This window comes from Diadema antillarum, unplaced genomic scaffold (assembly GCF_040938485.1).
Source record: "Diadema antillarum isolate AM-2024a unplaced genomic scaffold, OU_Dant_1.0 seq00000089_RagTag, whole genome shotgun sequence".
Classification (NCBI taxonomy): domain Eukaryota; kingdom Metazoa; phylum Echinodermata; class Echinoidea; order Diadematoida; family Diadematidae; genus Diadema; species Diadema antillarum.
The window spans coordinates 88,541-103,560 of record NW_027271179.1 but is presented as its reverse complement, the minus strand read 5'-3'; the positions used below and the strand labels follow the sequence as shown (position 1 = coordinate 103,560).

At 39.2% G+C, this 15,020-nt stretch overlaps 1 protein-coding gene across 1 annotated transcript; it reads left to right on the top strand.

Annotated features, from left to right (window-relative positions):
• The first annotated feature begins 235 nt into the window (after positions 1–235).
• LOC139726530 (lithostathine-like) lies at positions 236–7,097 on the top strand. Its single transcript, XM_071637512.1, has 3 exons — positions 236–375; positions 5,550–5,747; positions 6,903–7,097. The coding sequence occupies exons 1-3, from the start codon at positions 236–238 to the stop codon at positions 7,087–7,089; spliced, it is 525 nt and encodes a 174-aa protein (XP_071493613.1). The 3' UTR covers positions 7,090–7,097.
• The last annotated feature ends 7,923 nt before the right edge of the window (positions 7,098–15,020 follow it).

Genomic DNA, 15,020 nt, shown 5'->3' with positions numbered 1-15,020 from the left:
AGTCCAGTGCTATCATCATTACTTGTAATCAACCTCTCGGAGTCGTGAAGTACTTTGTGAACAAGATTCGTGGTCAAGGCATTGCCCATCACTATTTGCATACATTGTTCGCCGTTCTATAACAAGCTTCGTTAAACTGCAGACTGAAGAAAAGAGAGTGCACCGATCGAGAGGATATTACTAACAGATCGGAAGAGAATTCTGAGCACATCTCGTCTCAGCCGTTTATAGGGCCATGAGGAACCTTTTGATTCCAGTTTTCATACTGTCCGCTTTAGCGGTTAAATCGTATGGACAGACGGTACCGGGACAAAATATCTACCCGATGCAGGGCTGTCAACCGGGATTTACCAACTTTGGAAAGTTCTGCTACAAGTAAGTTTGGATGTTATCAACCATTTTGTCGGTGGATAACTAGACATATTCTTTAGCTTCAACATGCTGATGTCTTTCTGGTTCCACCAGAGAAGAGACTTCCCCAATACCGTGGCACCAGAGTGACACATATTTTCATCATTGAGGATTTTGTTGGTTTATTTCCCTATAGAGGTAAACATGCACTAGAAATTAAAACACCAAATTTTATAACAAAAGATGAATCGACAGATCTCTTTGTATAGTGACATCCAATCACATCAGTGCTTTTACATTTTTAAGAACATCAACACCAAAGAAAAGTGGACAGAACCTGACCTGTTCATTCATTAATCTGTAGAATGACACAGAGACTCCAACCCAAAGTACCTTCTGATCTGGAGATTCTCCCGCCTGAAACCCTTAGCAAACGGGAGACTCAAAGTTGATGTGTGCGAAGCGCGAAATTCCCAGGGTTCTAGATGCTCTCTCTTGCTACAGAGACTCCAACTCTCCCGTTTTCGACGGGAGATCTCCCGCCGAAAACCCATTTTTGCAAAATCTCCCGTTCTCCCGTTTGAGATTTAATATCTCCCGCCCTGGCTCTTTGTCTCCCGTTGGGAAGGATTTCTTACATATTTCTATTGTATGTTGAAAAAATAAGCCTTATATAGCAAGAGAGAGCATCTAGAACCCTGGGAATTTCGCGCTTCGCACACATCAACTTTGAGTCTCCCGTTTGCTAAGGGTTTCAGGCGGGAGAATCTCCAGATCAGAAGGTACTTTGGGTTGGAGTCTCTGTTGCTATATAAGGCTTATTTTTTCAACATACAATAGAAATATGTAAGAAATCCTTCCCAACGGGAGACAAAGAGCCAGGGCGGGAGATATTAAATCTCAAACGGGAGAACGGGAGATTTTGCAAAAATGGGTTTTCGGCGGGAGATCTCCCGTCGAAAACGGGAGAGTTGGAGTCTCTGATGACATCAAGCTTCATCTACGAAAACTCTACCGTAATCACGGATCTAAAGAGCAATCAACGCAGTGAGAAATTAATTCTAGGCTTAAAATCTGCGTTTTTTCGAGGGTGAGAATTGAAGATTGTGTCGGACACAGAAAAAGCAATGAATCAATTATAATTTGTGCTAAGGAATAGAAGAACCTACAAATATAATTATCATCAATCCAGCTTCCGATGGGTTCAGATGGATCATGCGGGTTTCCAACCCGGTTACCATTGCCAATCTGCAAATGGATATCACTAGTACTTCTGCTACTACCACTACGCCTTCGACTCGCGCAAAAGCTACTTCTTCTAGCAGTATTATTTGTACTTCTACTTATATACTTTGATATGTACTTATATCACATATACGTATGATACACCAATAGGCTTACAGTTACACTACTCGGATAAAAAGTGTCGAACTTCTTCTCCATCTCCAACCCACTACAACTGCTCTATTGTAGCTATTACTTCTATTACTATAGTCATCGTTGTTAGCATTGCTTTTAATACCACCGTATCCCTTCTTTTCATACTACTTCAACATTTTTTTTTAACATCTGCATCCGCTGCATCACCTGTGTCACCACCAGGAGAAGTATTTCTGCTTCAACCGATCTAACCCTGTTTTTGTTGATGAGATTACAATAACGCTGCAAAATGCCCCTCTGCTTTTCCATCTCCAACCTAAAATTAAACGTCTTCCTCTTCCTCTTTTTCTATCACTCTTGCTCTACTTTTAGTAGTGCTACTACCAGTCCTGTTCAGTCGTTACTGCAACCATCACTTTCACTGATTTAATCTCATTCTGTTGCTACTCTCCACCACCTACTCACACCAAGTTCTCCTAGATTCATTATTCTTCGGGGTTGTACCTACATATACATCCGCTTGTCTGTCCTTTCTTTTTGTTGTTTGCATTTGTTTTTCTACCTTTTTACCCGCCCTTCTATCATCCCTGTTATCAATCCTCTACCCCTTGGCAAGGATGCTTTCGAAAATCATGACTTTTATGCTATTGCTGCACAAGCGGGTCTCGACGCGAAAGACAGTATAGCTGCTATTATTTTGTTTAATCAACTCGTACGGCATTAACTTTTTCATGTGAACATTGGGCAAGTTATTAGAAATAAATATTTAATGGATCTCAAGACATGTAAGTATTCTATAATTGGAGAGCAACAGGAACTGACAGCTAAATCTGGAATCCCGAGGGAGGATGACAAAGGTACACCCTAAGTGACAGGAAACTGGATCCGACAGTCACGTGCGAGGAGGATCGGTCGGTTGCATCTTAGTCACCGTATAATGGAGGTCCCATCCCAATGAGCTACTTCTGCTCTATCATTCCAAGCCGTCCAAGGGTTCTCTACAAAACCACCATAGTGGTCCTGATCAAAGATGACTTCGCATGCCTTATGCATAAAAAGTCGATCTGGAGTTCTACAACATCCTATTTTCCATCATCATATAAGATGTACACAATAAAGTAGCCACGCCTTTTTTTTTTTTGACAAATGGCAAAGGTACCTTAGTTATTCAGACAACATGTGAAGCCCTATGATATATCTCTCCTTATTCATATTGCCAAACTTGAACTTGGAACAAACTGTGCTTTGTATTACAGATTTTTATCTGCAGATGAAATTCAAATTCGACTCTCAAATTGGAGTGCTATGCAGGGTTCCATATTGACATTCTTTGTTTCGCACAGATTCAGGTGCATTGGTTCGTTGGTTATGGGTTTACTATTATAAGGTTGTGGGTTCAAATCTTGGACCATTCTGGCATCAATGTTAATTGCCGACTACGAATCTACCACCCCCTTCTCCACAGAAGAGCGATTGCAGTCTGGAATGAACGTCCAAGAGAGCATGACCATGAGATGTTTTGAGTGACGGCAGCAAAGACATTCCAGAAAGATCTTTACTTACGAGACGATTATCTCTCTACTTCTAGACTACATTTTCAAAAGGATATAAGAAAATACCACCTGGAATGATAGTGTGATTATATTGTGATGTTTTTGTAAAGCACTGACGAAATCTGAAAAGTCAGTGTGTTTCCTAAATGGTGAGCCACGCAACTTATCTGCATATGACGTACCCCATGCGCGTTACGAAGCATTCCCGTGAGTCTATCGACTCAACCCCTATGTCCCCAGTGTGTTGTTTTTCTTTTTAATTTTCGTGGAGAGGGTGATAATTTGAGGGAGGGGAGGTGTAGCGGGGATGGGATACATTTTCTCTCTTTTTTCTTTTTCCTTTTGCTAATGAGAGAATGTTTACAGGCACTTCCTGTCTCCTGACGTCGACGGTGATGAATATAGACGGGACTCTGAGTAACCTTCCTTTGTTTGTGATAAAATCTGATAGCACGCAAACAGTTTTATTTGAAATCACGTTCAAGTGGCAGTGAAATTAACAGGTTGCTCAAAACTTGCTCTGACATCTTTTTTTTTTCTGGGAGCAGGACTCTATTTAAATTTAGCTCTCCTGTTTCGTAGTCTTTCACACAGTGGCTGAATCATAATCTGGTAGGTCAAGTTGGGAGTGTCGTAGGGTTTTGTTTTCGGCCCTGGACTCGTAAGGTGGGTGCATCCTGGGACAAAATATGTTAAGATAATTGAGAGGCGCTGTATAGGATTACAGATCTTTAGTCAGTTTATAATGCCATTATGAACAACTTTACAACAAGACAATAGAGACAATACTTATTGTAGTTGCACGTTTCGGCATTCAAAAGAGCGCTTACTGAAACCATTAAGAGACAAAGTGCCTGATTAAAGCACGACTCTTATGTTCATGTGAGTAAATAGTCCAAGCTTTTTTTATTCGTACATGCCCCTTGAGTGTTAAACTTTCAGATGGTTTGATGCATCAAAAAGGGAAATCGATTTTCGCCCAAGGTGTACGATCAACTTAGCTAGAAATAATGTTTCATGCAAGGCAATGTAAATGTCTTCCTGAATACGGAAGCTAATAAGTACCACCTAGAGGAAAAGATGTTTCTTCGCCTCCGCCACATTTTTGGGCCAGAGAAGGCTAGAAGGCGAGATATGAAATGTCTTCTCGAATTCTCGGGTCGGACAAGACGAGAAGGACAGTTGTGAGATCTCGATCCTGTTCTCAACTTTTCTGGTCGGAGAATATGACTTTGTGCCTATTCGTACCCGAGATGTCGAGAAGACGAGATCTCATCACTCGCCTTCTCATCGCACCTTCTCGAACCCAAAATGTCAAAATGACAAGCTCTCGGCTCTCGTCTTCTCAGACCTGGAAGTCACGAAGACAACAAAAGCTGAAAATGATGATTGATCGTGTCTCCTTGTCTTTTCTGGTACCTTCCTTGTCCTCTTAGACCCCGAGAAGTCAGGAAGACGAGATCTCGGACAAACCTTCGGGTCTTATCGGAACCTAGAGATTGAGATGACGAGAACTCGTTTCTCGCCTCTTTGTCTTTTCTGTTGCCTTCATGGTCTTCTCAGACCCCGAGAAATCAGGAAGACGAGGTCTCACGAGATCCTAACTTGATCTCATTAACATCCTAACCTGATCTCATTAACGTCTCAGGAAGGTGGTATAATGACCATGTCTCAGAAATAAAGACTTACCAGGTGGACAGAGAGCGGTTATTCAAAAATCAAATTCAATCTAAACTCCAAACTACAGATGTTGAGAGTTCAGCCTGTTTCACCTCCATGATATAGTAGAGCACACCGATGTGGCGCCATGGCGGACGCGGCGGCACCAGGACGCTGCTCATTTGAAAGTGTCCTATGGAAGCAAATTTCTCAGGACATATATCCGTGGGCCTCTTCGGCTATAATATCATTATGACTTACGCGGCTTCGACGCCGCTAAGTCGCTATTTGGCACAGTAGCATTGGCACACAGGACACATGGTTCAGGGAAATCACTCATTCAAACAGAGACAAAATGTCTCCCCAAAAATCAATGAACAGACAAGTTGCATAAATAGATGGAGGCACGAACAGATGGATGCACTTATTGAAATGGATCCAAGTGTATTCCTGATTTTGGAAACTTCAACTGAAAATAAAAGTTCGCAGTCTTTCTCTTAAAAGGCTTCCAACGAAAATAAAAGTAATGTTGCTCAGATTAGCGTTTACTTAGTCATAATAACTACTATGGTTACTTGTAATTCTATTTATGTGTGTCTCCTACAGGTACTTCTGGGAGAGGCTGCCCTGGTTGCAGGCTCAGCTAAAATGTCTCAGTTACCAGGCTAGCCCATTAGCACCAAAAGGATATCTCATCACTACCAAGGACATTCAACACAACAGGTTTCAGCACAACTGGCTGCGATACACTGGTGGTGGCAACAATAAAGTTTGGATGGGCCTTGCAGAGAGGAGAAACAATGAGTGAGACATTTGATAGGCTTTCTATCCTAACTTGATCTCATTAATGCCTCCGGAAGGTGCTAAAGTGTCCATGCCTCATAGATAAAGATAGTGCACATTAATTGCATGCAGTTTTTCAGCTGATGCTTGACAACAACCTTTCAACTTTGATTTCTACTCTTCAATAGACAAACACAACAGAAGAAATAAAAGAATGTGTTTAAGTTTCCCGTTTTGTCACCTATAAGGGAAAATGAAGAGACAATGTAAGCATTACATCTACTTAAGATCTAGCAATTTCTCTTTTTCATAAGTGGTCATCGCCAAGTTATTGCAAAACCAAAATATTCTGATGCAAAAGTCACAACATATTGTACACTCTACCTCATTTGAAACGGATTTGTGCACAAGTCAACAGGGGTTTGTGAGGCAATGACATTACATCTTTTAACTTGCGCATGTATTTGTTACCGATACAACGAGTGATGTTCGTTATCCCAAAGGTTCGTTATTCCGAAAATAAAATAAGGTTCGTTATTCCGAAAATGAAATAAGGTTCGCTATTCAAAAGGTTCAATATTCCGAGACACACAAAATCCGTATACATATCCGTATATAGATGTTCGTTAATGCGAACGTTTGTGGCATTATCCCGAAATTTCGTTATTCCGAAGGTTTGTTAATCCGAAAATTATGTTCGTTGTTCGGAAGGTTCGTTAGAGCGAAAATGCAATAAGGTTCGTTATTCCCAAGTTTCGTTAATAAAAAAAAAATGAAATAAGGTTCGTTAATCCAAAAATGATAAGAAGGTGCATACTATATAACGAACCTTCGGAATTACGAACCTTATTTCGCTTTCGGATTAACGAATCATCGAAATAATGAACCTTTGGAATAACGAACCTTATTCCATTTTCGAAATTGCGGACCTCCGGAAAAACGAACCATATTCAACCGATATGAATATATAACTACATCGTGTAACGTCGGATTACAGTGAAATAAACTTCTACCATTCTGTTTCTCTGATGTTATATTTGCTAGGTTAAATTGAAAACGGAATGACATCACACTTCTACGAAGGTCAATGCTTGCAGGAAATCTAACAGACAACCACGTGTCAGACAAGTCGTTATGGGTCTATCACTTTTTTTTTTGCAAATCAATTCCTTGCAGATACTACTGGGCTGATGGCACGCCTTTTCTGCCCCGTGCGTGGAACCGCTTCAAGCCGGACCAACCTCAGCTAAATGCCCACATCCAGGCTGTACACTCCTTTGACAACAGGGCGGACAACACGTGGGTTACCTCCAGCATCGAAACAGAAATTTCTTTCATCTGTCAGTATCAGTACATGCCATAGCGGGAACGTCACAATAAATGTCGACAAGAATCTTGCATCCACGGCTATGCCGATGGCTACTGGACAATAATTACTGGACGAACTCTGCCCTCCTAACATATCGAATGCTACTTGTCATAAAATATTACTTATTATCATAATTGCTGCCGTCACTACTATGGTGAAGCAAACCTTGTAATGTGATTCAAAAGTTTAATGTTATCACCTAATTTATTGTAGCATTAGCAAGACAAGCTAGCTTAAATTTTTAATGACATTTAATGAAAGATGATTAACGATGGTGACACTTTGGCCACAATGAACATGTCTTATCTGGTATTCAGATTAAAAGGCATATTCGAATCTTATTTTCATACCTTGATGGTAAACGAACTACTCAAATCAATTACAATCTTGCGTGAATTAGAGTTAACGGGCACCACGCAACGAGGTTGTGAACAAAAACAGCAGTAAAATTATCGACACACCGGATTACCGTACTTTGACACATTATTGTGAAAGAAAAACGTATGTAAACATTTCTACATAAGTTAAAAAAAGGCGCCGAAATCCAAAGGTTAGGCTCATTCTTTTCAGGCAAAACAAACAAGGTTGTTGTTTCTATTAACGTTATAAATTACCTTTGCAAATTGGTTAAGTGTCAAATACAGTCTTCTTAATTTGATTCACCGCACATTCAAAAATAACTGCTTTTATTAACTAAAGCACTCCCAACCCCTTGTTGATAATCATTAGGATATGAGGTTGAAAAGATTCTCAAATAAGTTTCTTTGATAAAGAAAGCTTAAGATATTAAAATTTGGGAGAAGAAAAAAGTGAAATATTGTTATTGTTGTTTTAAGAATCGTGTGTGTGCTTGATATATATATGTATATATCTATATACTCATGCATATAATCATATACATATATATACATATACATGTAAATAATAATAAACATACATTTATATGTTTGCATGATCCTTTTGATGGCCTTCTCTTGTGTCATATTTTGAAACATAATATTTTCAAGACATTTTGAGATGTTAATGTCTTTTTCGTAACAATAAAGAGGTTGATTTTTGTAATGATATACCTATCATTTGCTTTGTCTGACTACTTCTCACCGTCGTTTGTTCTTAGATGTAAAGAATAATCTAAGCTCTTCCTTCTCCACGTAGTGTCCCAGCAAAAAAGAATTTTAAATAGTGCAAAAGTTGAAAAGAAACAATATCTAGTCAAATCATCCTGACATCTGAAAAAAAAAACAACAACCTTGACTTGTCATTAGACTTCGTTATTTCGTAATAAATGATTCACAAGTCAAAATGTATGACAGTGATCCTTTCCGGGATCCTTCTTATATCAACTTTTTGACTCGGACAGAGCAAACTTTATTTCTATCATGAAATGTAGTGCTTAGGTTGACTGGTTAGATGTACTATAAGCTAATTCACGAATTCTAAGTCGGAGACACATAATCTACATCAAGGAGTCTTTGTTCTTGCCCGATCGAGTTAATATTCACGTGATCAGTGGTCAGTAATGAGAATACTTACCAGTTTAGTTGGGTGACAGAGGCTTAACCTTGTTTTGCTGTCGGCAAAATGTTTTTTTTTTTTTTTAAGTGCTTTCACCCTATTTCTAGGTTGCTGAACCGAATGTGGATAATGCAACTCTTGCATCCATGAGGGTTTTTAGCTTTTCAAAATGGCCGCCAAAATGGCCACCAAGAATGAGCACTGCAACTGACTGACAAATTGCCCTTCATCGACGTAAATAAGCACTGAATTGATCAGTGTTTTAGTAGTAGCCATGATGAAAAAATCATGGGCGTACATACTCGAGCAGGATTCGAACCCACGACCTCCTGATCACCGGACAGGCGTCATCTCCAATAGACCACCGAGCTTTGGCCCGACAGCAAGTGTTGGTTCTAACCCTTATGGAACAAACACAGTGTTACCACACTGTGTTCACATAGTAAACTATGTGTACAATGTGTAAATACACTGTGTTCAGTGTTGTCACAGTGTGAAATTACAAACTATGTGGTTCACCACATACAACCCATATAGTCATACACAGTTACCACAGGTTACCACATAATGGTCACAGTGTGTCACATACTGGAGTATGTGGGCGTGGTGTGTTCATAGAGCTGTCATCGTTTGAATTTTCAGACTATGTGGTTAACCACATACTTATCATATGATGACATGCAGTTACCACATAATAGCCACAGTGTGTCACATAATAATATATTGCAGTCTATGGGAATAGTGCCTCCACAGAGATATCACAATATGAAACGATGGACTATGTGGTTTATCTCCCACTAGTCACATAGTAGTATACAGTTATCACAGCTACCACATAATAGTCACAGTGTGCTACATGTTTCAGTCTGTGGGGAAGATGTGTTCACGTAAGTGCACAGTGTCTATTAAAGACTATGTGACGTACACCACATGCTAATCTCATAGAAATCACAGTTACCACAGCTTACCATATGATGACCACAGTGTGTCACAAACTGCAATGTGTGAAATTTGTGTTTCCACAGAGTTCCCACAGTGTGGAATTCTAATCTATGTGGTTCAGCACCGAAAGTCACATAGTAATCACAGCTACCACAGCTTGGCACACAAAATCCACAATTGTGTCACATATTGCAGTATGTGGGAAATTGTGTCTGCTGAATTGTAACAGTGTGAAATTCTAGATTATGTGGTTTCTCACCTAAAAGTCACACAGTGGCTCGACACTACAGCTTACCACAAAATAACCACAGAAACTTTCACATGTTGCAGCATGTTGGAATGTAGTGTTGCAGATTTGTCACAGCAGACCGACCCAAAAGTGATTGGGGAGGGGGTGCAATGTACGATATAAAGTGTATGGCTTGGAAAAACATTCATTCACAATTTACATGGGACACGGGATGTTTACGTGGTATTTTGGGACACATATCACAGGACAATTATATACCGCACTTCAGTACCACACAGGAGTACCATACAGCAAAACCACATAGTATCGCACAGCAGTACCACATAAAAGTACCACACGATAAAAGAAAATATCATAGGATATTTCTGTGGTAGTTTGTCACATATACCACAGGACTACCACAGGACAATACCAAACAGCAGTACCGCACAGGAGTACCAAGTTTCAAGTTTATTTCATATTTCCACTTTCTCAGTGATGGGATTACAAAATGATTGACAATAAAACAAAGGTACAAAATATATACAACCATATCTTATGTTTGAAAAAAAAAGACAAACAAACATTAAACACAAACATAAATGGTCATTATCATCTGAGGATATCACAAATCAATGTCAGAAATATGACGGGGCCTACATAAAAGCAATGATGCTTGTAAAAACTGTAGGTTCCCGAATTTATAAGCGTGAAATTATATGGAGAACGGGCATGTTTATCTTGACCAACTTAAATTGTACCACACAGCAAAACCACACAGTATATCGCCCAGCAGTACCACATAGCAATACCGCACAAAAGACAATAGACAGTAGGGCCTACTACAGAAAAATATCACAGGATATTCTTGTGTTTTGTTTTTTTCTTGACATGCTATACCACAAGACTATCACAGGACAATACCACGCAGCAGTATCACACAGTAATACCAACTGGAATAAAAAACAAAGCAAAAACAAAACAAAACGCATATTCCAGAATCTCATTAATAGTTGAGTTATGCTGTGAATTATGACAATTGATCTAAACAGTACTTAAACTGTCCTATATACTCCCACAGTGTTACCTATTAAAGCGGGGTTCCCACTATCGTGCGATTCATTGCGAACGCCACGATTGGACATTCGTAACTGATCGTGGAAAATTTGTTGAACTCGTCTGACATTTCACGTTTGGATACGAGGTTATGCGAGTCAATACGTGTTGGTTCGCTGGGATGCGACATGGTCACGATTGGTCTATTTCAAACAATACGATCTGTCATGATGTGGTCTCCGATTCAAATATGACCCGATAGGATTGTCCCGATTGAGTCTACGATTGGTCTCGATCTAACACGATCATTACGATCGGGATCCCCGATCTGGTGCGTGCAGCTATGTTCTGATACGTTCCAGTACGAATACTGCGAAGCAATGCGGGCTGTTGAGATAAGAGACGATATCTTTCACGATCGGGATCAAAAGCGACTCGATTTAAGGCGTGATTGGACCCGAATGGGAATTATATAGTCCGACTGACAATGTCTTTCATTATTTCTATAACTTCTGAAGAGTGATTAGGCCTATTTATCCACAACCATTGATGATGGCAAGGGTTGACTGATTGAGGATGATGACAACGTGACCTTTGCAATATTGCGAATGACGATTACGTTATCATCAGAGAGAAAGCAGCGCCTAGGCCACCCATAACGTCAGAAATTCCCTCTTCTAATTCAACCTAAAGATTATTGAATCGACATGCTCGGCCTAAACACCCCCCCTCAAAAACCCTCCTCAAAACCCCCCTCAAACTGCATACGCAAGATCAAATCATTGCCCCCCTCTTCCCCCCTCCCCCCCCCCCACAAAAAAAAAGGATAAAGACAAATGTTTTCGCCTTCCTTTGAAACACGTGAAGAAATATGATGAAATGGAAGCTAAAAAAGAGGATTGGATCTTTTTGAATGCTGACATTATTATGTGTTATAGGCTCAGTATAAGAAAGTTGACCGAACTTATAGTATTGCTTATGTCTTTGATTTCATATTCGCATAGTATGTATATATGCCTTTTTATTTCAAAATGTCGTTATCTCATGGGGTATTAAAAGTTTGGTGGGCTTGGCTTGATAAATAGTTTTATTCAACAGTGTTTAACAAAACCGATATACACATAACAAAAAAGTAACTCCCCTAAAATAATGTCACTTTTTAACACAAAATAAGTTTGAAGCAAAATTATTTCGCAGGGGCTACGTTTTGTTAACTAACCTCTATGTGAAAAATGACAGTGATCTTTATAGTCATGTATGCGTGACAATGGTGACTTTTCAAAAGTCACAAAAGTTTTCGTGGGGTATGAGAAACATTCTGCTTCCGGTGAATGTTTCAGTGGTATTATTTTAGGATTTATTGTGCCAGCCCTCCCCTATTCAATATCAACAGTACAGTTTTGCAGTTTTTACTCCATCTTTAAAGTGTACATGCAAACTCAATGAAGACACAACTACTCTTTCTTATGCTCACTTGATATGGGCTGCTAGATCTTGGCTGCATTATCTGACAACAATCTTAAACTAAATGGATTTTGCAGTTTAATGAGAGTAGACAAAGCTATTTTCTTCCAAAAACCCAACCACAAAAAACAAAACATGAAAATTGTTACAATAGATGTGAAGAGGTCAAATGATGGATGAAGAAACAACAACAGCGATTGATAATTATATACAATACACAAGAAATAATACTTTAACCCCCCCCCCGAAAAAACAACAGCAACCCAACAACAACAATTACTGTTGTATAGTTCTAAAAAGTAATCAAATTTGCCTTTGATGTGTGCTCACTCATGCACGATTCAGGAAATCATTCTCATTTTTATACTGACCTTAGTCAATACGTCGTGCAGACTTGCCACAGTCATTTTAGTTTTGCTATTTTTTTTCTTCGTTTACAAATTACCCCAAATTGATTACGGGAAACTCCGTTTTTGTGCGTCTGTGTTATGGTAAAACAATGTATAGTAATAATAATGATATGTATAAAAATATCTAATACTCGCGGAATAAAAAATATGTACGATCTTGGACTAAAATAAGGGCAAACATAAAAAAGAAAAAGAAATATATATATATATATATATATATATATATATATATATACATCAAGTAGGAGGGAAGTAAAAAAGTCGATCCCGATCAACACGATTAAGAAGCACGATTAGATGAGATTTGCTGCGTTTTGATACGATCCAAGACAACCTGATGCGATGATCACGATCAACAATTAATCGTGTTAATCGTAGAAAATTTTTGAACCGTCCAAAATTTTTCCACGATTAATGCGATTGCCACGACTGACCTCAAGATCTGATATAAGATTTGATAAGATCACCACGATTCCTTCACGATTAAGACCACGATTTCAATCGTGGCGCCAATCGTGATAGTGGGAACCCCGCTTAAGTGGGAGTACTGAGGTACAGCATGTGATACTTCATGTGGTATTCCTGTGGTATTCCTGTGGTACAGATTTTTGCATAGCTCATGAATATTCATAAAAAGCAACCTTGATTTTAGAAAATTCATAAAATACTTCTAAATTCGAAGTATTTATGATGGGATTTCCTTTGAACTATTATCTAATAATGTTATGTTATACCCAATATCATAGATTTTGTTATGAAAAGGTAATTCCATATTCAATAACAGTGTTATCTAGTCAGTAACCGTGCCTTCATGCATTGCAAATATTGATACACCTGATGACTATGTGGTGATTACCACAATGTGGTGGACTATGTGGTGACTACCACAGTGTGGTAGACTATGCGGTGAATACCATAGTGTGGTGGGTAGTGAATACCATAGTGTGGTGGATTATGTGGTGACTACCAGAGTGTAATGGACTATGTGTGTGAGAGACTGTGGTTTGATTCACAGTGTATTTAATATGTGTTTTGGGCCATGTGGTAACGCTATGTTGCACAGTGTGGTGACGCTGTGTTTCACACTGTGGTGAATACACAGTGTTACCACACATCCCAAAATCACATATTAAGCACATATTAAACACGTGTTCGACACTGTGTTACACGTTGTGTTCCACGCTGTGTTCGATACTGTGTGCCACACTGTGTTGCACACTGTGTTACATAGTGTGGTAAAACTGTGTTCTTTCAATAAGGGAATCCTTATAGCATGCAGCGGGTACTGTTTTGTTATTCAAATTCGTGAAATTCTTCCGTCAAGATGTTTTCATTGCAACTGATTGACAAATTGCCCTACATCGACGTGAATAAGCACTCAGTTGATCAGTGTTTTAGTAGTAGCCATAATAAAAAATCATGGGCGTACATACTCGAGCAGGATTCGGACCCACGACCTCCTGATCACCGGACAGGCGTCGTCTCCACTAGACCACCGAGTTTTCGCCCGACAGCAAGTGTTGGTTCTAATCCTTGTAGCATGCAGCGGGTACTGCTTTATTATTCAAATTCATAAAATTCTTCCGTCAAGATGTTTTCATTGCAACTGATTGACAAATTGCCCTACATCGACGTAAATAAGCACTGAATAATTGATCAGTGTTTTAGTAGTAGCTATGATTAAAAAAAAAAAATCTTGACGGGAGAATTTCATGAATTTGAATAATAAAGCACTCCCTGCTGCATGCTATAAGGATTAGAACCAACACTTGCTGTCGGGCGAAAGCTCGGTGGTCTAGTGGAGATGACGCCTGTCCGGTGATCAGGAGGTCGTGGGTTCGAATCCTGCTCGAGTATGTACGCCCATGATTTTTTATCATGGCTACTACTAAAACACTGATCAATTCAGTGCTTATTTACGTCGATGTAGGGCAATTTGTCAATCAGTTGCAATGAAAACATCTTGACGGAAGAATTTCATGAATTTGAAGAATCAGCACCTTAGAAATGCGGTAAAACCCAATCTTTATATCCTTTTTTCACCATTATAATGAAATAAGGAAATAAAGATTATTATACGAGTTTCAGATTTTGGCGGCCATCTTGGAGGCCATTTTGAATATCTCATAAACCCTCAAGGATGCAGAAGTTGCATCATCAAGATTCGGATTTCGTACCCTCAAAATTGGGTAAAATCATCAAAAAATATGGGGCAGACGGTAAAACAAGGTTAGGCCCAAAGTTTGACTTTAGCACCCAGACTAGTTATAGTTGCGCATACTTGTAGACTTCTTCATGTTTTAAATGGG

What these genes read in the sequence shown, in the direction of transcription:
- LOC139726530 (XM_071637512.1), top strand. Translation starts at nt 236, where the DNA reads ATGAGGAACCTTTTGATTCCAGTTTTCATACTGTCCGCTTTAGCGGTT. An exon ending in TTTGGAAAGTTCTGCTACAA is followed by an intron (nt 376 to 5,549) that starts GTAAGTTTGGAT and finishes TGTCTCCTACAG; the next exon opens with GTACTTCTGGGAGAGGCTGC. An exon ending in GCAGAGAGGAGAAACAATGA is followed by an intron (nt 5,748 to 6,902) that starts GTGAGACATTTG and finishes AATTCCTTGCAG; the next exon opens with ATACTACTGGGCTGATGGCA.